General features: G+C 41.1%; 1 protein-coding gene across 7 annotated transcripts in view; it reads left to right on the top strand.

Annotated features, from left to right (window-relative positions):
* pcdh9 (protocadherin 9) overlaps window positions 1-25,224 on the top strand; it is a 175,078-nt gene that overhangs the window by 18,326 nt on the left and 131,528 nt on the right. For 3 of the 7 annotated variants that reach the window (XM_028979369.1, XM_028979367.1, XM_028979372.1), the window contains exon 3: window positions 14,481-14,582. The exons of 3 other annotated variants lie outside the window; for them this stretch is intronic. In XM_028979369.1, the coding sequence (XP_028835202.1) occupies window positions 14,481-14,582 (102 nt within the window). Of the gene's footprint in view, window positions 1-14,480; window positions 14,583-15,667; window positions 15,765-25,224 lie in introns of those variants that run through there. One more of the 7 variants, XM_028979373.1, reaches the window with a different exon arrangement.

Below are 25,224 nucleotides of genomic sequence, written 5' to 3'. Positions count from 1 at the left end.
AAATGTTGAGAAGCCAGTTTAGCTCTACTTAAGTACATCAAGTACCTGCTTAAGTACCACATTTCCTACACTATTAAAACTGGGAGGAGTCCATTCCTGATCCTCCAAAGTGACTTCACAAGAATATACGCTAAGGGTACTCTAAGGGTACAAATACGTACCTCATTAATGATTTGTGACGTTGTATCAGTAAACAACAACACATTGCTTTGGATTTTTAGGGCGGGCCATAAATTCATGGGACTTTTTAAGCCTGACCCCCTACCCAAACAATCAGTGGTTCTTCTGCTCCGTCATGAGTTATTACAGCTGCTAGTACATTAGACATTTAGCTAGCTAGATATACCTCCGTCCCACAAGTGAACAGCTTGGTTTCATTATTTACATTTAAAACATTTATCAGACGCCCTTATCCAGAGTGACTTGCAATCAGTAGTTTCAGGGACAGTCCCCCCCTGGAGCAACTTAGGGTTAAGTGTCTTGCTCAGGGACACAATGGTAGTGGGATTTGAACCTGGGTCTGGTTCATAGGCGAGTGTATTACCCACTAGGCTACTACCACCCTATTTAACTTTCTTAAGGATGACATGAAGAGGTGGATTGATGGTTCTGTTAATTATTGACATCATAACTGACATGTAAAATGGGAGTAAATAATCATTGACTGAGAAAAACTAGGCTGATTGTTTCAGTGAAGTGTGACTGTACTGGTCCAATAAAGCTGCTTGACGACACAAAGCTTTCAGGTCGTAGTTGTAATTGCGAACGGGGCATGAACACACCAGCATTTCAGGGAAGAGAATTCTGCTCATTTTATATTATTTTAAACTTGCTTATAAATAAGCTTATTCATAAAAATTTTTTTTTACTCCATGTGCTGGATGATCAACGGCATATTGTAGGAAATAGAAGTTTAATCTGCATTCCCATCCATTTCTGGTTGATGCTTAATATGGGATGTGTGCATGACACGTATTCCTAATATGCTGCCTTGCCACAGAGTGAACGATTAAGAAATTAGCCCTGTGTCCCAGCGTGCCATCCTTACTGACAGCGACACCACAGTGTAAAATCTCTCAACCCCTGAGCTTCACTTCCACTGTCAGCGAGCATTTCCACTTCCAAAGTGATAACATTTACCCACCAAATTAACAGTGAAAAGGATGCAAAAGTGGTCGACTTTGTCATGTGCGGAGAGCTCCGCGCGTGTCTGCGGTGGGAACTCAGCATTCCAGTGATGAGAACTTACTTGTCGTTCTGACACATTCCGTTTGTTGTCCCCCCGTGTCCCAGGCACTTTCATCCTGCATTGGATGGGGCCCTCAGTGGGGCTGCTCCAAATAATTCATTTACTTTCGGCCTCATTTTTTTTACACTAGCTTGGCTTTGAAAACACTGCAGCAGAACAAAGGCTATTTTTTGATGTTCTCTGTTTTTTTTGCCGGATTTCCCCCCTTTTTCAAGCGCTTTGTTTCCTATTTGAAACTTTCATCATGATGTTATTACTGCAATTTGTCGAAATCAGTCATACATTTGTAGCAATCCTCCCAGAGCAGCAAATCTTTCAGGTACTGTCAAAAAAGGCCAAATTTTCCCCAGGTAACCACACCAACCACAGTGATTTCTGGCGTTCTCGTGGACAAGGCTGTGGCTTTTTTTTCTGACATTTTTTATATGAACACTCTCCACCAGCTCTTTCTTTTAGCTCTTATTGAAGTAATTAATTGCCTAGGATTCAAAAAATACCCGAACTGTGATTTATTTTGGTACCGGTGGTCCATAAATGATGTGTTTTATCCTCAAATGTTTGTGTCGGTAGGCTAGTTGAGCAGTGACGCGGCGTGCCACTCAAAGAAAGTAATTGTAGTGGTACATTTGACACCTGAAGCATCACAGACAATGGAGCACAATGGCGCAGAGTGAGCGAGAAGGAGGGAGGGAGACAGTGGTAGACTGGTGATGGATGCGGCCCTATTGTGGGGAACACTGTACGTTCAATTGCCGGCAAATTTTTGTGTAATTAAAATCATTACAGCAGATTTATATTGCGGTGAGAGTGTTTGCATGACATTTAGACATATCACAGCAGGCTGTAACTTGACTGATTTATGGAGCGGAATATGAAAACAAAGCATTATAGGAATGGGAAGGCGTCAAAAACACATTTTCTCATTTCAGCAACATATATGAATACTTGTATTAATCTGACAGTGTACAAGTTGACTGACATTTTTTTTTTGATAAAAGATTAATAAACTAGGCAAAGGATGCAGCTGGAGTGGGGCTTTAAAAGTGCTGGAATGCTTTTGGAACTCCTTCCAGACTTATTACCATTTCATTGGCCAGAATTAAACATGCTGAAAATCATAGTCAATTAGTAATCTTGGCACAGTTAAGAGATTAAGGATAGGTTGCTATGGTAACGTACTTGGCTGAATGATATGCTTTGAGGGGAGATTCAAAAACACACACAGTTTTCTTGGGAGTGATACACAAATGTAATGTGTATATGGGCTTGGACTAAACATTTTCAAATATTTTAATATGATATAAGTATTACGACCATGATATATCTATCTATCTATCTATCTATCTATCTATCTATCTATCTATCTATCTATCTATCTATCTATCTATCTATCTATCTATCTATCTATCTATCTATCTATCTATCTATATATATATATATATATATATATATATATATACACACACACACACACACACACACACACACACACACACACACACACACATATATAGGACTGTGTGTGTGTATTTATTTATATTTGGTGGGGACAATAAACCACAATTGTACACAACAAGTGGCTTCTTTTCCACAGATAATCAACAGTAGCAAGTCCTAAAACAGGCAGCTGTGCTGACGGGAGCACTTCCTGTGCCCTGCTCAAGGTCAAGTGCTAAACCATCCAGCAGAGCAAACAGCATGTGTCTCCTAATGGGATCTTTATTTGTGAAAAATATAATCAGGTGGAGGCCTCACTGTAAGTCCATCACTTTTTATTTGCCATTGGGGTGTGAGTGGCTGTCCGGAATGACCTTAGAAAGAAGAGTGATGGTTTGTAAGTGAGGTCTGATTCTATTCCATTTGCTGCCCAATCAAACTGATGAATGGGAGCAGTTATTGTTAATGTACAATGACAAAGACAATGATACACAATGGCTGAATTATCTATCTATTATAACAATTATTACCTCGGTGGCTTGGGATTCGAACCAGCTACCTCCCAATTATGTGTCCGATTCCTTACCCACTAGGCCACCACTGGCCCAATACTTTTTTCTTTTTTTTGGTGCTGATTCTGTGGGCCTGTAGAGCATTACAAAACATATGTCTCCCTAAAAAATACATATGTATATGTCTCCCTAATCATAATGTGGTGCGGTGGGGCATCCATTTTCTTGGCCAATTAGAAATGTTCTGGTCTGAGAACGTTTGAGAATGCTGATGTCAATTTAAATGCAGGCTGTTAAGGATAATAAAGAAGAGGGTTATAGTAAATACAGTGTCATATTTGGGCTAGGGATTGTGGGGTTACTTCTGCACTGTTCCCCCTGACCATGCTTAGGGACAAAGTGAACATCATCCACCTAGCAAGCAAATTGAGTTCATCGGAGTTTAAACTGCAGGGGGCTTTCTTATTATCCTCAGTGTATTTTTGTTTTCAGAATATATTGTGTAAAACTGAATATATTGTGTAAAAACCTTCTTCATTCATAGAAGTGAGAATTTGTGACCCAACAGCATCTCGTATTTAGGGAAAAAAATATAGAACGTTTCTGTTTGGCAGGGTTGTATCCACATTTGGATCACCGAGCAGCAACTTTTCACCCATAAAATGCATTAATACTTTATTTCAACAAAGTTGCTGTTTGTTGCACCTTTCAGATGCCCTTGGACACCACATAGAAACTCTCAGCTTCAACACATTTTGAATGTGACACTTTCCGCCAGTCAGCACTGTGCCATAGAACCTCCCCTGTGTGCCCCCAGAATGGTGCACTAGCAACAGTTGCAGTGAATGGGAATATTTTGCTTTTTGCGACTCTACCAAGCGTGAGAGTTCTTACCCCTGCATGCAAGTCAGCCAAAACACAGCACTGAATATATGTTAATTAGCAGATTAAAATCTGACTCTTCAGGACACTGTTGATGGCGACTTGTTAATGCTGAACCCTCCCTCTCCAAATCGACCCTACTCTTTTTTTTCACTTAATGAATTAATTATTCTTTTTGGATCACTAATTTGCAACCTAAATCTGATGTAAAATTCTACTCAGTGTTCCGTGAGGTTGTTTGTACAAAGACACTGATAGCTGCATTTTTCCAAAAATGTAGATATCAGTCAGAGCTCGTACCTGAAAGGAATCCTGGAAGTAACAACAAACTTCAGTATAAGCACTCGTTTAAAAGGTCTCTTTAGATATCAATGTGCATCATTTTACTGTTTATTATCACAATTGGTGGTGATTAGAGTTGGTGCCCTTGTCTGACAAGGGGACCAACTCTAATCACCACCAATATATAAAATATGGTGTTGTTGCTTTTGTAGTGAACATTGCACACTGATATACACATACTTTACATATTGCCACTGCTGCAGTATAATGGTTGTCAGCCCTCGGGGGCCATCTGAATTGCCTGGGGCACCATGTCACATGACGCAATCTGAATGAGAAGAATCGATGCAGAAATACATTTTCCACTGAAATAGCAACGAATAATCTTATGAGGCGAACTGCTGCTTGAGGAGGACTATGATGACGCATTGTAGCTCAACTGGGTTAATTGCAGCCTGGGATTCTGATTAGATTGTTTTATTGCTTTTTTAGATACGAGGGGAATGTTTGTGTTGAGCCGGGCTGATTGTTGAGCCAAGTCTTGTGTCCAACTTCAACTTTTTTTTCGCCACACTGCTGACAGGGAGGCTTGAGGTGATGGCAACCGTGGCGCTAATGGTGTAGCTGAAACCACATCTGAAACCACTGCGGCAAAAGCAGCTCCGTATTGCGATCCGACAACGGCTGCCCTTCTGATCATTTCCTCCAGTTGACACGCGTGATTTAAAAGGTGCGCCATTCGGGCATCATCATCCAGAAAAGAGTATCTCTCAGTGTCTGAACTTTCCTCAAGTCCCACTCTCAGGCAGTGAGGAGCGATCAATAGTCGGCCCCATTAGTGCGAGCAGCAATGAGAAAAGACAAAAGTTAAACTGCCTCAAATTGCCACCCTCGCCACTGTGGACTCACTTACACTGCCTGTCTCTCTGCTCTCTGTATTTCACCTCCTCACTGTCTGTCTGACGGCCTGTCTATAAAACTAAGCAAATATAAAACATTGATTGTAAGTTGAAAAATTAAGGCCCTGAAAAGCTCTCCATGAAATTCACGTCACTGACCCACTGGCTGTTGGCAGATTTTTCCAGAATTCTGCTGGGATTAGACCTCCATTTTTCCCCAGTTCCTTTCTTCTTTTCCATTCAAATTAATCCAACCCACCCTGCGCAGATAAACGATGTGTGCCACTCGTTAAATTAATTAATTGTTCAGTTAATTATATAACTCATTTATTTAAGAAAATGACACAGTGACATTAGTCTGCTGGATATGCAGCATGCTGTAATTGTACAAGGAAAGTGTTTTAAAGACCTCTTTAATTTACCCCCTTAGGCCACTGGATGGAAAGACTTGCTTTACATTCCGCAAAGCACTAAGCGCACGGCGGTAGATGTATGGTCTCCATATGCTATACGGAAAATGTCACCCGAATTTACATGGAAACACTGGAGTTTTTTGTGTTTGGCCTTTCTATACTTCAGGATTTCAAAATTCATGATTCTGGGCAGTGGGGAAGTCACATTATATCCTAGCAAGGAACTAGCTGTTTAGAAGCTCATTTAAAATTTCTTCAAAAGCTTGATCTGGCTCGTCTATATGCTATTAACTTTGGGCAGATGTTAGGGAATTCAGATTCCAAAGTTTCCTATCATCCAAATAAATTAAACACGAAGACAGTGGAGGAGGTTGTAATCATACATTTAGTAAAAAAGAGATAAAAACATGGTCTTGGAGACCAGTAAACAGATTTCAATATGTGGATGTAAATGTGACAGCATATAATATGTTATAACTTTAAATCATTTTCCATAATCTCCTCTGAAAAGACAAGCTCTTTTTGTGAAGAACTATTGGCTGTACTCCCTCATGACTACTGCTGCTTTCTGTCTTCCAAAAACATGCACGAGCATGGACATAAAGATCCATGCGTGGGCAGAAGACTCTCTCTCCGTATCTGTCTTGTGATTGGCTTCTTTTTTTTTTTTCATATATTTAATCAGCATATTAGGGCGATGACCTTGTTGGGATGACCTTGATTAGAACCACGGATGATTATACTGTGTATGGATGGATGGATGGATGGATGGATGGATGGATGGGCTGATCATAAACACATGGTCGGTAGTGTGAAAAATGCAGTATGAGCGCTGCTGACACCCAGTCTGGCTTTTTAGTAGAAGAGAGATGCGATTTATTCTCAGTCTTTTGAGCAATTCCTGAAGCACTTTCTTGATTTAGGGTTATTTTACATATATTTTTGTAATCTAAAAAGCTTTACTTTGGTCATAAAAACAAAACAGTACAGTTGCTGCTAGGCATGAATTGTTGGCACTTTGATGAATGTTTATCCCCTTCTTCACGCTTTTCAGTCAGTGCATTATACTGTTGCGTTGAAAGTGACATTATGATTTATGGTGCTGGAGCATCCAGTTTTTTTTTAGTTTTTTTTTATTACAACCTACAATTCAGATGCTAATTCTCTTAGGACATTTCTACTCACAGGGGCGCGTGACTCTGTCAAGATTTTCAACATTTCTGAATTCAATTGCACCAAATCCGCAGGGTGCTGCCTTGAATTTGGTGAGGCCATTAGCTCGTTCGCTCTTCTCGGCATCTTTATTTCGGTAATGCCTCTAATGACAAGTGTGAAGCACTGGTGGAAATTGATGGCCTCCATTGCTTATGAATGAGGCTGAAACTGTGCCGTTCCTCCCAATCCTTGCTTGTCGCCCATCTCGGCATCTTAATTGATCATATTATCGTTTTTCTTCCCTTTCTCTCTCAGCACGGGTGTAATGTGTCTTGCCTAGTCAGAGGTGAATCACTCACGCCGTTAGAGCGGGAAATCAATGGATCAATGGAAATGTCTTTGCTCATCAAAAATTCACTGTACTACACAAAGCTGTCTGTCATTTAAAGTCTGTGAGCTTCGCATGTGCACTCATTCTTTTGTTTGGGAGGCCTTTAATGGGCTTCGATGACACTATACATCGGCCTGTTATTTATTTGTACAGATCCTTTGTGTGTCTTCGTTTGCCAGGGCGTTTATTAATTACCATAAATTTGTCAGCGCAGACGCAGAGCGTTTTACATTGGTGCACATTTCCTTTGAATGTGTCCTTAACGCACACTCTGTGGGTGGCCAGTGTCGCACGGTACACGCGTTTGTTCTTGGAGACACACTGGAGGCCTCGTCGGCACTCTTTGCTCTCCCTCCGATATTAACGTGGACTCAGTAATTGGGTGATATTTTTGGTGGTATCCCTGCCCTTTTTTTCATTACATCTCTTTCATCTGAGGCTCTTTCAGCCATTGTCAACTGAAATGGAACGTCGATACTCTGTACTTTTAAGCCAACCATGGAAATGGGCTTAGCGCCGGGGTCCGTAAACACAAATCTGAGAGTCACTGAGGAGGAGGAGGGCGATCAGGCTGCTGCTCGGCAATCAGAGGCTAATACTGCCTTTTTCCTCCTCTGCACTCGTCTTCGACCACGCTATAAATAACCGACTAACACCCATTCACTAACACCATGCCTCACTCCCTCCTCAGCGCTTTTCCTACCGCTCTACCTCTCCCTCACAGTTGACGGTAATCACACTTCTCCCCTCAGTTCTATCTCAGCCTTATCTCTTAGACCTCCAGCCCCTGTTCCTTTGGAATTAAGTATATGTGTGTGTGTGCTTGAATCTAGGTGTACGTCTGTGTAGGAATCTGTATGTGAGAGTTTAAATGGATCCGTTTGTCTGTATGGATGTTATGTATATTGGTGTGTGTATGTTTTATATATCATTGGACCAAATTGGAAAAACTGATTTTTTTATATGTTCAATTTCACTTTCATTTCTTGTCACGTAAAATGTCCCTGAGCAATAATTGCATGAAATCTTGAGCGGAACCAAGACTAGGCAATTGGAACCCATCTTCCATTGGTCGTTATGTGTCAGAATTTAAGGCCTATCCTGGTTATGCGCCTTGCATGTGTGAATGCATGTGCCCATGCAACTGTTTAAGTTTGTGTGCGTCTGTTTCTGTATGTGTGTGGTCTGGGATGCTGAGCTGTGTGTAGAAGTGAGCTGTCCAGGGAACATCACCTCTCCCCATTCGTTTATGAGCTCATTTGCTCGGAGGAGGCGGGCCGTAAGTCAGGCCGCGGAGAAGCTTGCGAGTGCGCACTCGATTATGAACGCAATATATTAAACATACTGGCGCGATCTCCAGAGACAGCCCAGATAATGCACTGATTGATTTTTACTGAGCTGTTAACTATTAATGCAGCTGTAACTGGAATATGCCCACAGAAATACATCACGGAGTAACGCGCGGGCCTGCGCGCCTGTCAGGCTGCCACACAGCGGACCAGTGAGGATTCCATTTAGCGAAAAACCCCTGCGATTCTCCCACTGCTTAGACAAAACTCATAAGGAATAGAGCTTGCATGCACAGGCGGGTGGCAGATTTATTTGTTTTGCCACCGCAGAGCTCTCCCGAGTCTCACTTATTGTTATTATTATTATTCCGGTATATTATTTTATTTTAAGTGTAACAGTTCGCGGTTTCGGATCAGCAGATTGTTGAGCAGGCAGGGGATGAGTCAGGGACCATCCAGCCCCTGTCATGAGTAAACATATTCAAATGAACACCTTCAAATCACATATGTTATATTTCTAACTGGGCTATATTTACCTTGCTGAAGCTTGCTGTTGTGGGCTTGTTCTGTGACTGTCTCTTTCCCCTTCAAATAGCGTGAATCGATATGCCGGAGCACGTATCTTGACAGCTGAAACAGAAATGACTCTACGTTTGTTCATTTCTATCCCCCGATAAATGGAAGGCATGATTCTTAATTCAGTCTTTTTAGTGGCAGTACCTAAGCTAATTAGCCCAAACAAATGGTTCTGTGGGTAGAGCAGTATTGTGAATCAGGTTGGCAAATACACAGAATGACATCAGGCTGGAGATGCCGCTGGGCGTCTGGGAGGATGACGCACATTAGGTGTTAGATGTGAATTACCCAGTTGCAACAAAATGGGTCTTAAACTTAAACTGCATGATTATACACACACAAACACACTGAACTATAGGAGCTGTTTACTATGCCTGTTGTTCTAAAATGAGTGAAGTGAGTGGGCAAAAATATTTATCTACTAGGGTGTCATATTATATTATATATTTTCTTAACAATTCGCTGATGTATGGAAATATATTTATTTTCCACAGACCGAACCTTCTAAATTTGCGGAATGCAGCTGGAACGCTGCTTTTCACAGCACTTGCACACGAGCACCAAATGGCATTGTACCACTAAGCGGCATAAAAAAACCCAACATCATGGAGGGTTGAACAGCGTTTTTATGCTGTCTTCTTGCAACAAAATGCTTTTTTTCATGGAATTATGTTTAAAAACGTGTTTTTATTATTGGTCCGTTATCATTGGCCCGTTTTTCCAGCTCTGTCAATTGCCATTCAATTTTATGTAGCCTATAATCATATCTTTTGAAAAGCTCATTTTCATGATCAGACAGCTCCATCTAGAGGAGCTTCCTTTCATGACACTGAATACTGATAAGCTTTTACAACTCAGAGTTTTGACACATCCATTTTTTTTTTCAATTTATTTCGATCTGAAAAATTCTAAAATGTATCATTAATTATCTGCATCATTTTCTGATACTGACTAATACTGACTGACCACACAACAATTTACACAACAAGCATGCACATACATTATGTCACGTCCATGCGGGAATGACGCGGCGGGTGAACATAGAGGAGGACGAGGAGTGACGAGGAACGAAGAATGAAGGACGCTTTCACCTGACATCACGGAACAGGGGTTTAATTGGTGAATCACAGGACAGGGGAGACATCCGAGACGAAGACACTGGTGAACATAGAACATAACTTCAAAGACCTGACAGCGGACAGAAACGAACAGGGCAGCTTTATACAATTAACACAGGTGAGAACGATTAGGGAACATTACACAGGACAACAATGAAACTCTGGTCCGGATCCTGAACCGGACCTGAGTAACCCCCCTTTCGGACCGGATCGTGACACATTAATCCTCTTAAAGTGAAAGTGAAGTGATTGATATTGTGAAACACAGCAAGCACAGCACATGGTGCCACAACTAAATGTGTCCTCTGGATTTAACCCATCACCCTTGGTGAGCAGTGGGCAGCCATGACAGGGAGCAGTGTGAGGGGACGGGCATTTGAACAGTGGCGCCTCAGTGACACCTTTGGTGGCTCGGGATTTGAACGGGCAAGCTTCTGATTATGCTTCTGTTTACTTAAAAGCTAGGCCATCTTTGCCTCTTGCTAATGTGCTGGGGCTCTGGGCACACCACCCTCTCGCAAACTCTTATTTGTTGTAGCAGCTCGTGGCTATTCATATTCATATGCTGTACAGGCTACATTATAATATGTCAGAGAGTCTAGCCTGCTCTCCTGTAAACTCCAGCTCAGGATAAATTGCACTAATAAATTTCTGCCAGAGGGATATATATGAATAAGACCCAGAGTAATTACAGTGACTGACAAGGGTATAACTACAGTAAATGTTGTAAAGACTGTAACAGCGCATCGGTAAAGTGTCAAAGCAGACACGTAAGTGCAGAGTTTATGGAATGTCACATAGGGAATGTACTGCTGAGGCCTGTTCTTGATATTTATTGCCCCAGAAGGTACCGTAGCTGTCAGTGAATAGTGAAAGAAAGACGATCATGGGAGTGACATAGTAGCTCACATAATAGAAAGAATGGCATGTTGTTATAAGGCAGCTAATTCTGTAATAGCCATGGTCTATTCATATTATATAATATATAAAAGTATGTGTGTGTAAATTATTATATTATGAACATTAAGTATAAATCCTAATGTTATTGTTAAACCGACAGAATGTACTTTACTTTTACTTACTGCTCGTCAAAGCAGACAGCTCCCCTGCCCATTCAGAAAACTGTCCTGGCAAATGTGCATTTCTCCTCAAAGTGTCATATATTCTCATATTGCCCCAGAAGGGCATATATATATATATATATGAATTTTATTCTGAGCAAATGAATTAATTACCAGTCCAGCGGTGTCTAATGGTGTTACTATTTTCTGCATGTGAAGTTCACGAATGTGATAGGGGAAGGAACCAGTGTACGTTGTACAGTGTAAGCTCATCACTCTTCTCTGCCTGACTCACACATGAAGGACAGGTATTTCTTTTTAAGACCTCATCTGCAGCTTTCCGTACTCTAACGTTGGAATATCGATCCTCTCGTCTTTGATCACACACCTTGTTTTCCAGAAGGTTTTGAAACCCTGTCCGTGAATCTGCTACACACATGACACTGACTGGGAAAGCTGTCGTCCTTCAGCTGAAGTAAAAATGACAGCCAACAGCCATTGTACTAGATCCATGCTCTCTCTCTCTCTCTCTCGCCCCTGCCCCTCTTTCTCCTCCATCTACTAAACTGCAGTGATTAGAATCTGGCTTGTATTCCACTTCATAATCAACTGGCAATTTACTTCTTGTAGGTCAACATGACATTAAAACACAATGTCATCACAGACAGCAGCTAACACAAACATAAGAAGACAAATGAATTTATTAATTAATAGACAATTAGAACTCTATTCTATAAATAGTAACACTTTAAAAAAATGTATTTATTATCTAAAAATGTGTACATAGTGCAAGATTCACAATTAAAATATTACTTGAATTGCTTGCCAATTACATTAATTGTTTATATAAATATTAAAACATGTAGATGTGCATCTACAAAACGTCGTGGTAGCCTAGAGGTTAAGGAAGCGGCCCCATAATCAGAAGGGTGCTGGTTTGAAACCCGATCCGCCAAGGTGCCACTTAGCAAAGCAACGTCCCCACACAGGGATAAGTGTCTTGCTCGTGGAGTGACTTGCTAAGTGGGTTTTGAACCTTCTTCTGGTTCGAGTGTCTTACCCACTAGGCTACTACCACCCTAGATGTAGATTAGAAAGTTGAGTTGCTTCATGTATCCAAACAAGACACATTAGTATGTTGTCAATAGCAATATTTCAACAACTATTTTTTGACCGCAAACAAGGCATATTGGTGGTGGCAAATGTGCCAATGTTATGTAATTAAAGTGTAATGGTTTCTGATGTTGAATAAGATGGCAGAAAATATGTTTGATGTCATAGGGAAGAAAGAGCTAATGTTAGGGAATTTGTAACTAGAAACTTTATTTGGTGCCATTTACTATTGTGCTGGGAATATGTTTTTGGCTCTCTGAGGGTACCTGTTTAGGCTAGCGACCCAGGAGCTGAGGCGTGGCCAAAGTTAATCGAATGAAAAGGAAGTCAGGTAAAGAAAGTAGTGTACTCCACGTGGTGGCGGGTCGCTTTGCGATGTGACCTCAGATCTCCAAGGTTGTACGTTTGAATTTCTTGTCTATGCGGAGTTGTGACATGCTTTACCCCAAGTTTCCTCCGGGTACTTTGGTTTCCTCCTGCCCTCTAAAGACATGTACACTAGCTGGATTGGTGACCGGAGGTGTTGGTGAACGGGTGTATGTTTGGCCTGTCGTGGGGTGGCATGCCCCATGCCCAGTTATATGAGGGAGTGTGCCCACCGCACATGCTAAGATGTCTAATATTCCCAAGGATCCTAATCAGGACTCTTAACAAGCTACCTTTTGACATTGAGCATTTCTGCCATACATTTCTTGTTGAAATACCCAGCAATGGTGCCACCAAAATGGATCCTGCTGATTGGTGATTGGCAGTATCAGAGATGATTGGGTTTTGTTGTCAATTTTCTGAGAGACATTGAGACATTAGCAGGGCAGGAATGAAAACGGCTCATGTGCGTACCGCAGCTCAGGCTCTTTTTCTTATGGACGCTGTGAGCGAAGAGACAGTGATGTATGCCTGGAGCTCTATCTGGCCCTGCCTCATTACGGGCAGCCATTTTGTAAATCAACAGATAATTACCACATACATCATGCACCTGAAAGGCCGTGCCAATTTACTTGATTTTGTGAACCCATCATTAAGGGAAAGTGGTCCTACTGAAAATGAAAATACAAGATTTTTAGAGCGAACAAGCTATTTACCCCGAAGCAAAGAGCTCATGGTGTTCATGTTTGGAGTGAGACAGAGGAAGCTGGTGCTGGAGCTTTGCAGTTGTACTGTATGACATGATGGCTTTTATATAGAAAGCCTCTCAGAATCATGACATACATTTGGATGGTAGGTAGGGTCCTGATGTTAGAAGCTCTTGTTTTAAGAGAGAATTATTAGAGATAGTGAATGCTTGTGTGAACCTTTTAAACAGTTTTAAATGTTTTTTTACAAGTGTAATATCAGCATGATCATCTGAAAACCCATGGTTTCTCATTTGTATTATCTGACCTATCTGGTCACATTATGAAATGAAAGCATGATGTAGATAGTGAGGTATCTGGGCAGGGTCTGGTTGTTTGTCTTGAACTTTGACATTTGAAAAAGTGGTGTTTTGTGAACATAAACTTCACATTTTACCAAACAGATTCACAGAACCTTTTTTGTCTTCAGTCATCAAAATCTATGGAGGTGAAATCTTGCAGCTGAACACCTCATCTCAGCTCTCATCCAGTTGAAATGACATCGGTAGGGGTTCATAAGAAAATTGTGAAAAATTCTAAATGCTTTCGTAAAGATGTTGTCATATTTTAGTGGAGCTATTTATTTGGTTCCATTTTATTTTAAAAACATACATATTAGTCTGTGCAGACACAAAGTGCAGTAGGCAGGCTCTACAGTATGAAGATCCGGAAGCTCTATGTAATTTGAAGACACTTAAACTGCTTGAGTTTCAAATTATGTGTAATTTCACACATGTAGAGTGGTAGGAGGTTGTAATTTAGATGAAAGGATGGGAAAATTGGTCAAAGAACATACTGGTATCAGTCCAATGTTAAATTGATTATAATTTTTCGTATTTTTTTTCATCTGTGCATCACATCAGGTTTTTTTTGTGATATGTCTAGTCTCATCCTTCCAGCAAGCTCACATACCCACCTCCATAAAAACTGTCATTTTAACTGGACACTAGCTTACATTAATAACTCTTTCTTCAATATTCTTTAATTGAAGGGAACATTAACCCGTGCCCGTACTGAACTCAACCCTGAATATCTGGATCTGCGCTCCCGAGCTGAACTCAACCCAGAGTACTGGACCCCGTGCACCCCTTTAGTGAGTACCCAAGTCCAGTTTTCCTTTAAGTTTTCCAGTTGCTCTCGCCAACAAAGCAAGCACAGATCCAAGCAGATGCGGAGTGAAAAAAAAATTATTATGCTCTCCTTGCTACCATCGTCGGCTCCCGTTTCATGTCTTAAGAATGGACATGACACCGCTGGCACATTTTTATAGTGTTTTTAAAATGATTGGGTGATGTAACAGACATCTTTTGGGGATATATGGGATACACCTTTCATTTCCACTCATAGCAAAGAAGGTGGCAGGCCTCACATTGTAGCTGTACACAATCAGGGCTAAATGCTAAGTCTAATAATGCACCTTTTAATGATTCCACTTGATCTAGTGCCTAAACACAAACTCTTGGGACACTATTATCTGTGGAGTGTTTGTTGGATAAAAAACTGCACAATCGTGCACAATCTGTTTTCTGTCTATCACTTCACCGAATACTTTCCATGAGCTTAATTCGGAGCCAGTTCCAGAAATATGCTGTTGATGTGTTTCTGGAAGAGGACTGCAGGCAGGCCAGGGTGTGGCTGTTCACTGCCATAAATACTGATATGCAAAAGTAATGGCGCAACATACTGAATCCCAGAGCTGAGAGATGTGACCACTGGTGTGACACTCAGCTCTGGGATTCAGTGTGGAAATGCTCAATGGTCCAGGAAGCAGACGTCAGTCCTCACGAGTTCTGTGATATTGCTTAGTTAGGCCAGATGTGCGTGTATGTATATATGTGCATGTTCGTTCATACATATGTATGGGATGTTGCACATAAAACCTTACATGTTTGTTAAGTGAATGCTAATTATGCAGAATTAGCCCACAACAAATTTATGTAAAAACATACATCACATCACATATGGTCTATAAACATAATCAAACCTGTGTCTCATTGTAAATGTTGAAGTCATGTACTGCCATGGCTTAGTTCGGCAGTCAGTAAGGTAGGTACATAATTAAAATGCATATTCAGCATTTTTAGTACCACATGTCCCCACAAGTGTTTAAATCACACAGATGTGAAGTTGTGTGTGGGGAATTGTTTAAGTCTCACACTGATCATGTCTTGGTTGCAGGAACATTAGAAACCCCTCAAGAGAGGCTCAGGCTACAGAACAGCCTAGGTGATCGGGTGGATTTAATTTATTTCACCTCATCTGCCATATCACCCCTTCTCTATCCTTCCCATGCCTCATGATGTCCAATCTTGAAATATATGAAGATGGTAGGCAGCTGAATGGAATCGGTCTGAGCTACTTTCCGTGTCACTGAGCCTGGTTTCTGCAGGGCTGATGGAAATACAGACTCACGCCGTGCATCACAATGCTCTCCTTGGGTGATTAAGACCAGGTCAGGAGCTGCCATGGCTGTGCCCAGTGTCTTGAAACATAAATGGGGCACACATTGAGAGGCCTACTGTATTCACTCTTTCCTACAGTATAAGCAGACTGAAGCCAAATGACGTAAAGCAGGTATGATTAATGAAATATTTCCTTGACACAAGAGTTGCAGAAATTAATGTCACATTGGTAGGGCTCCAATAATCTTCCAATTTCTCTGTAAGTTTCTTTTTATTTCTGAGTTTTTTTGTCCTAGTTTGAAAACACAGAGGTTAGATTGAGGTTAGATCTGTCGGTGTCTAAATTGCCCCTGGCCGTGCATTCCAGTGTGCCTAGCTTATGATAAATTGGCATCCTGTCCTGGGTGTACCAAGGGAATAGTATAAGTAGTGACTGAAGATGAATAATTGTTTATAGCCTAATGTAAACCTTACAATCACCTCCAACAATCATTCATGCATTAAAAAAACATGAGGAAGCGTGTGCTGTCAAATACTCTAATGCACTTTAAGGAGATAGCAACGATCAGTGTAATCTGCTTTGTATAGAACCAGGTTTTATGCTTTGCAATCATAACCCATGCAAATGAAGCTGCTTTGTGAACAAGTTTATGGAAACTCATAAAGGTTCTCATAAAGCTTAGCCTGGAAGAGGGAGTGAGGGCATCCGTGAACAGCATATTTGCCATGTTTTAGTCACAGGCTGATTAGAATTAAATACTTGATTGAAACAACCCCTCAGAGCACAGTTATTCACAGTAGGTTGTGATTTCCTTCATCCCCCAACGTATTTGTCCGACTTCAATTCTAAGGAAACTGCAGGCTAGCCCTGGTTCCCTCAGGACAGTTTTTTTCATAACACCTCACTTTACGAATACATCCTGAAACAGATCATAAAACCCTAGCATCTGTGTGTAACATTAAACCCCCAGAAGTATCAAAACAAATATTTAGCCCCAAACCCTGGTTTTAATGAAGAAGACCGCTTAATCCCGCTGGATCATCAGCGGGTCTGGCGGTTCAGTGTTTTGATGGTTCTCTGCATCCCGCTGGACCGGACCTGAGTAGAGAAAGCAAACACTCTTTAGATCCAGAGTCCTAACACCCAGAGTCCTTTAGGGAGTTCAGCCTTATTACTCTGAATTGCTAAGATAGCCACATATTCCTGACTCTGCTCATTGGCTGTGTAGCCAGCATAGTGGGCGGGGTTAAAGTTGATGCGTGAAGCCTCATCTGGCTGTACTTGTCCTGTGTGTCTCATCAATTTAATTGTTTATGGAACTGTTCAGGCCTGTCTTAGCCTCGGTTAAATTTGAGGTTAAAATGTGGAGCTGTCAGCAGGTGGTGTTGATTTTAACCCTAAGTGTACTCTGTGTGCAATGGCAATAAGGACAATTCAATTTGCCCAGTTCGTGGACCTGAGGAAGACACTTTACCCTGATCCCCTGGGAGCAGTTCATGTGATTTTCATCAGAAATTGTTGGGGTTCCTTTCATTTCGTCTTTACTGTCGTTTTTCTTACTGTCAAGGTCAAAAGCCAAAAACATGTATAGACTCTGTTCTCTGCTTGTGCATTGTCTAATGATCAGAATTGTCATTAATGGGGTGGATGTGATGAAGGAGACATTTTTATTTCCCACAGTGCTGTTCATTTACATTTACATTTACATTTACATTTACAGCATTTATCAGACGCCCTTATCCAGAGCGACTTACAATCAGTATTACAGGGACAGTCTCCCTGGAGCAATTTTAGGGTTAAGTGTCTTGCTCAGGGACACAATAATTGTAACACAGTAATTGGGATTCGAACCCGGGTCTTCTGGTTCATAGGCAAGTGTGTTACCCACTAGGCTACTACCACCCCATATGTTCATAAATGATATCTGAAAATTGTCCACATGAATGTTTAACGTAAATGGTATAATATGTTTCTTGTTGGAAATTGATCGGGCACTTTTTTAAGTGAGCAAAAATACCTGGAACACCTAGTTGCTTTTTCAAAGATCTTAAACCACAGATATGTTTGGTGCCCTCTGATGACCTTTTGAACTCTGAACTTGGCAGACATCACCTATGGTGGTTGTTTGAAATGTACCAAACTTGAAAGACTTGTCAGGATCTCCAAAAGGGCAAGTGCTTGGCGAGCTTTCCCTGGTTGTGTAGCTCAAGTTCAAGGCTGATGTCACATCCTGCTGCCCTCATGGGAGTCAGAATCTTATCAAAATGTGAATCAACCCAAAGAAAAAGCTTTAGCCATTCCCTATTCAGTCTCCGTGAAGACATCCATCACCCTATCTGTGGTTCTCCATCAGAATTTTTTCCATCGTCTTCTGTATCTCCGCACACCTCCCTCTACATCAGTGAGCCTCCTCCCATTCCCCCCTGTTTTATTAATGGCAGAGTCGGTGTCTTGAGATAACTGGTGACTCCTGGAGGCGCTGAAAAGGGAAGACCACTCCATTATCTCTCTGAGATGGATGGGTTGAAATATTGCCTGCAAGAGGCCAAACTCGGCAGAGCACTGCCAAATCAGGCTCTTTTAAAACGCTTTTGTCTCTTACACGACGAGAGCATTAGTGGGAGACGAGCAATCTATGGCCTCAATTGTTGCCCTAAAGCAGCTTAGACCTATTCCATCCAGGTTCTGTTTGCGGCAAAGGCCACCGACAACGCACGATGACCTAGTTAAGGGACAACTTGATAAGTATAATAATAACATAAGTAGGTGGGGAGATGGCATTAAGTATGCAGCATGTGTCGCAGATCAGTGATGTTTAGGGCCAGAAAAATCTCCGAAACCCCATAACTCATCCTGTGAGCATGTGAATTAGCACCAGTGAAAGCGCTGTTCAGACCCATGTTAATTACTTCCACATCATAAACGATGAAAGAGCCGCACAAATGAGGCATTGTTTACGTGTCTCCAAAGGGCTCATATAACTCATTCTTTTAACGTGCATCTCACTACAAGGTATTTAAAACATGGCGCGGCAGACAGGTCGCAAATTACAAGGGAAACCTGAATAAATGTGTGTGGGGAGAGCTCATTTGTCAGGACAAGGCTTCTTACACAGCTTCTCTGCCGCCATCATGAAAATACAGGCAGAAACCATATCTTTCAGAAGACTGGTGTCCATCCCTGTAGTAAATGTAACAGGGGGTACATCAGTGACAACGAGCACTGAAGCTGTTCTGCTGACTACTGTGGCACATTATGACAGTTCCTTCTTTTAATTTGTCAGAGCTTTGATTGAATGGTACATAATTTGAGAACACCTTGTTCCCGGTGCAACTGCTGAAAAGCTTCTTTTTAGGCTGAACTTCAACAGGGGAGTAACAAAAAAGAAAAAAGAAAAAAACTGCAGGACATTGCTCATAAAGCTTTAGTGCGGGTAGGATTCTGGGAAGCCCCATTAGAAGCATTTTCTCTGGGATGGCACTTGTCCTTTCACATAAAGGCGTAATGAACAGTGAACAAAGTCTCCTCCTACAAGCGATGAATGAAATGTTGAAAAGTAGTGATGCATCCCGATTGGTGTCTCAAATTAAATTATTTGTATCTTTATTGGTGGCTCAGCAGGAATTTGTTTTCCATTTTTGAAGAAAATGAATGTCCCTAAGTCAAGATGATGCATGTTTACTGCCTGTTAGTTACATGTTTTGTTTGTTTTCTAATACTCATATTTGCGCATATGGTATAGCATGAATCTGAATGAATGTTGCTAACTCACATCCAATGTGTATCGTTTAGGGATCAAATGACTGTTATCAGGGAGGGAGAATGCTAATCAATGCATCTGTCACTGTCCACACCACTGACGCTTTATCAATCAGCAGTTTAATTATTTCTCTATGGAGAGGAGGAGGAACATTTTTTTTAATGACACCCCAGGTCACTGATCAGGCATTGTGACTTTGAGGAACTGGAAAGATTGAGGCCAGGGCTGGACGTCAGTCACTTAAACCCAATCTCACCTAAAGATGCTGGATTAACCTACAAAATCTTTTTTTTTCCCAACGTCACTAGTTTTGTCACTAGTGACAAATGTTGCCATTCTTGTAAATGCTTGACACAAGACACCATCTTTCTATGGGCTTGTTTAATTCAGATCAATTTGCGCTGTTGGATTTCATCTGGATTTCAGGCCATGACCTCCTCATTTTACTGAGAGGTGGCTTAAGAAGAGATGAGTGTTTGAAAAACATTCACTGTCTCACTCTCGTAATATTTTGCTATGTTCATCCTTTTTTTAAGGGCATCATCTTTCTCTCATCTGCCGGATGCATATAATCTTGTTGATACATATGGCTATGCGACAGTCAGACACACTATATTAGGATTTTATTAATATCATAAAGTGAGCAGATGCTGTGTGTTTCTCTAAATACGTATTAGCACAAATGTCATTCTGAAGAGTGTGTGAGCTGACTGAAATGCTCTGATATTACTTTAACCTTGATACCATTGAGATTCTCATGCTACAGTCCACAGGCTATGTCCACATTTGTGAGACCAACATGGAGACACTTCTTACTGCTTACCTTAGTATTTAGTGTATTTATATTTTACACAAAAAAACTTAATTGATATTATATGTATAAAACTCAAATGGTCCATTTTGGATCACCTACTCCCACGAAATGCCACAAGATTAGCATTTTAAGAAAGCAGCCCAAGTGACCTCATTAAAAAAAAGGGAAGATTTCTCACAGACAGATCTGTACCCTCCGTGTAAAATGTGTTTTCCCTCAAGGTTGTGGGTTAATGATGCTGAAAGCACCTATTGGGCCTGTGCTAATACATCCTGCTGCTGCAGTAAACAGGCCTGGTAGCCTGGCGAGTTTGTTACTAACCAGAATACCACACAGCTTGCACAGTGGATTGAGTTGAATCTCCACCTGCTTATAAGTCTGTATTGTAATGTGGTTCATCATTGAATGCGTAGAACCAGAGTAAAAGCTCTGACATCTATGGGTAGACCTGTAACACTGAGTCAAGGATCATTCCAAGGTTTGACGGGCACATCAAAGTGTGACTCCTTGCTTGCATTCAAATAATGCCCAATGGAGCTGTCTAGTGAGTGTGTGTCTTTAAAAATTCTCTGAACCAAGGACGTTTGAAGGACCCTAGACATAGGAAGAGTCCTTCAGTGGGATGTGAAGACATGGCTTCCATGAAATACATCCTGTGAAGCTTCCTACCTTGACTTTGAGACATACGCTGCATTATTCAACTTCAAACCTTTGCCCAGCTCCATTCTTGAAGTAAAAGGGTTCTGGCATTTTTGCCATGTTGCAATGTTGCAAATGTTATTCCAGTCCAAATAGCTAGTGAGGTTCACATGTCTGAATTTTTTTATTAGTCGTTAACTTGTAATATCAGGACTATTGGGAAACTAAAAGAACACAAATGTGTGGCAAGCCCCTTGTGCTCTGTGTGCACTACTTATACTTAATGAGAGAGTTTGAAGGGGTAATTGCCACTTGGCTGGCTTTCCTTAATGTCCATTAAAAGCATGGTGGTCAGCAGTGTGACTCGTCTTAATGTCTCTCACTGTGTGATTAGCTGTAATCTGTTCTTCTTTGGCTCCCACAGACAACTCCATAAACGTGGGCCTGCCATCCACAATGAGGTCTGAATATTGCATTTAAAAGAATGGTGGGATTAGTCCAGGTGCATGGGCTAAATGAATTAATAAAAAGGGTTTATATGTTTGAGAAAAGTAGGCAAGGGAAGAGGGGGAAAAAGAGAGAGCTGAGTCTCCTGTGGTCAACCTCAGCAGACCCGGTGTTCTTTGAAGACATCATTAGCTGGTTTTAGGATGGTATTGACCCTAAAACTGGCACCATTGGGGCTTCGGTTTGCTGTTGCATTAGACCCTGCACGCTGCATTGAATGGATGAAATAAGACTTTGAAGTTGAAGGATTAGCCATAAGGGATTAGACATTTTTTTTACCCTTAAATTTTTTTCTTGGTTTGTCCTCAAAGCAAATGTGCTTTGTGTGTGTGCATGTGTGGAAAAATGTGTGCTGCATTGTTGCTTATTGGTTTACTCATATATTTATTCAGCTCATTACTGAGTTTAACAGCAGAGGCCACATGGGTTGGGTAATAGGGTTAGTTTACGTGGGATTGGTTCTGGCTCTCTCAGAATGTACAGCAGAGGGCCAGCCTTCGTGTGATCTCACAAAAACAATATTTCAAATATTGCTGTCTAGAGTAGAAGCCCCACGGCACAACCTTGGACCACCTTTCTCTCTGACGCACACACACCACTACCCACTCAAGAGCTTAATGTTGGTTTACAACGTCGTGCTCGTACCATCGCCTCCGGAATCGTATCAGCAATTTTAATAGGTAAAAAAAAAAGACTTAGCCTTGACCTCATTCTGAGCACAGCTACAGTGGCACCTCAGCGGGAAAACAACTAATTGATATCACGAGCAAAATCCAGCCTGTTTATGCAGAAGCGTTAATTCAATTTAGTTTATAACAGACGTACAGCGGGAAAGTTACACTTTCTGACAAAGGTTTATATTCACTCTACGTGCCTCACGTCCTCAAATCCCACACATCTTTCTGTCCATGATGATGTTTTTTCTACTCCATTTAACAGAGAAACACTCTGAGGGTATCCGTTTTTTTATTCGTTTTTATGCTCCCTCTATCCCCTCATCCACGATATGAGACAACGCGGAGGAGGTACGGAATGAAGAGGGGGGAATGGCGTTGTTTACATCCACACACTCGTACGTTTCTGCTCCATAAACACTTCCTTGCTCACACATTTATTTAATTTTTATTTTTTCGTTTGCGGCGTTATTGCAGTGCTCATCCTCTTGGCTGAATTTTTATTTTAATTATTCCCTTTTCTGCCAACCTTTCACAGCGTATGTGGCAGAATTAATAGGTGCTTGTGAGGCAAATGCATGATATATGCAGATATAAACATGTTTTTTCCCTAATTTAAACATGAGCATGGTGATCACATCCTAGCACTGCTGGTGTCTTGCTTCTTAATTACTGAGTCTTGACTGGTTTATGTCCATGTGGTTATGGAATGGTCACTATTTCTGGTATTGCTCTTGTCAGATCAATCAACACAACAGTTTAGCCATGTACAAAGAAAGGTGTCCATTCAGTCAGTTCTATTACATAATAGGAATATTAATATGTATGTATAAAAAAACAACAAAAAAATATTTGTATTTGTCAGCATATTCATGTGTATTGCAAAAAAATGACCAATTGGAAGAAGCATTGCATAAACCATTGCACATATATAGCAGTTAATTTTCAGTATGCCCCACATGTTACCTGGGTGGATGGTCACTGCCAGAGTTTCAGGGGGAATGACTCCTATAATCAGTGAACGTAAGCTACTCTGGATGAGATAAGCAAAAATACCACTGAGGATGTTGTCCTTTTTCATGAACACAAGAAATGCCATCCATTCCTGACGTTTCGCATCAATAGGATTGATTTTTTCACTTGACTAGAGCGCTTATCCAAGACAAATTCCATGACCCCTGGATTAAAGGTAACATAACCCAACATTTCTTATGCGATGTCAAGGTTCAAAGCCATGACCTTGTGGGTCAGCTTGTAGACAGTTTTTCTTTTTGCCCCAAAGGCCATAACCTGGGTCTGCTACTGCATATATCACCCATACATATGTGTAATTTCTCAAAGTAGACTGAAATCATCTGTGATTTATGTTTCAATCCAGCTCAATGTGTAACCCGAATGGCTTTAATTTTGGGATTTGTATCAAACAACACGGTCTAATGCGAGACAGCATCTGGATGTTTCTCGAAAATTGGACCCAAAAGAAACATGACTCATGTGCTGCATTTGCAGAATACAGTGGGTAATTACCATGACAATGGGGCTGCTGTGTGGTAGTGCATTGTTGTGGTTTTTACTCTAAATAGTAATGGCAGGTTATTGTTTAAATATGGAAATGAAGCCTTTTTCTTTTAGGACCTCCCTCTTTGAGGTAATCTCTTTGAGTAGCCTCGGCTTCTGAAAACAATTTCAGGATGCAGACCTTTTTTTTTTTTCTAATGGACTTTTTTTCTCGCCGCTGCAACCTTGAGCCTTCAAAACAGATAACTCTGACCTGATTGTATCCTGATTAGATTAGGGCTTAATCCGCCACACATATGCATGGGGCTGCCAACAATCAGCTCGCCTCTCCAGACACCCAAGAAATACAATAACAGGCCAGATGCTTGTTGGAAGAGCTGCGCACAAACAGTATTGAGCCAGTCCAGGACAAGCAGATGAACCAGGAAATATAATCTGTCTGCTCCAACTTTGGCATGTGTGCAGCATTCAACCTCCACTTTCTCTCCCAGTAATACAATGTAACCTTGATGCCCTGCGCTGTCGCTGGCTGTTATTAATATCGACCCCTATTCCAGGCCTTCATGAAAACCCCAAAACGCTGATGAATAAATAAAGTTAGCTCTACCCTCACTGTGGCTGAGAGGCATTATAGAGGTGCTGGATATATCAGCAGCCTGACGGCATATGTTAAAATATCTTTGAAATAACTTAAAGTCACTGCTACCTGCTGTCTGAAAGACGTTGCCTAGCAACCATAGCCAAAAATGAATTACAGATGGAACTATTTTTGATGATAGAAGCAACATTCAAATACCTGCATGAGCGATAATACACTTTAAAAACATACTTGATGTCAACCATAGACCTAGACCTGAACTGAACTCTGCTGCACATATTATTGCGTAAGGATCACGCATAATTTTTGAACACCCAAATCATTCCCAATTAACAAATGAAACTAAGTGTGCTCGTGTGCTTGTTCCAAGGACTGACATTTTTAATAGTCTTCCTTGTTGCTTCATTTCACCTGAGATAAACATTCTCATAGTAGAAATTATGCACTCTACCTGAGTTTTTGTGTTTGAACCATAATTCAGCTGCCTCTTTCAAGGTGTGAAGTGCTCCCTGTTGCCAACTGAAAGCTCAGATCTCTTCATTGGAGAGGTGTGAGGGGGAAATTAAATGCACACTTTTTGTTAATTTTTTTTTTTATTTGTTTGAATATGGATGCTTGTTGGAGTCATTTCCTGTAAAGGTTATAGGTGGAAACAATGGGGTGCAGGATCTGTTCTTTAGAGAGTGACTGAGATAAAGAAAAAGACTTAGGACTGGAAATTATGTCAGGAAGTGTCTGTTTTTGGGTGGTTTGTAACTACCATGACATGTAATGGCATTATCACACTGCCAATTTAGCCCAAGAACCAGAGCAGTAGTTACG

The sequence above is a fragment of the Denticeps clupeoides genome, chromosome 5, assembly GCF_900700375.1.
Source record: "Denticeps clupeoides chromosome 5, fDenClu1.1, whole genome shotgun sequence".
Classification (NCBI taxonomy): Eukaryota; Metazoa; Chordata; class Actinopteri; order Clupeiformes; family Denticipitidae; genus Denticeps; species Denticeps clupeoides.
The sequence above is the reverse complement of the archived record's forward strand: the minus strand, read 5'-3'. Positions and strand labels throughout refer to the sequence as shown.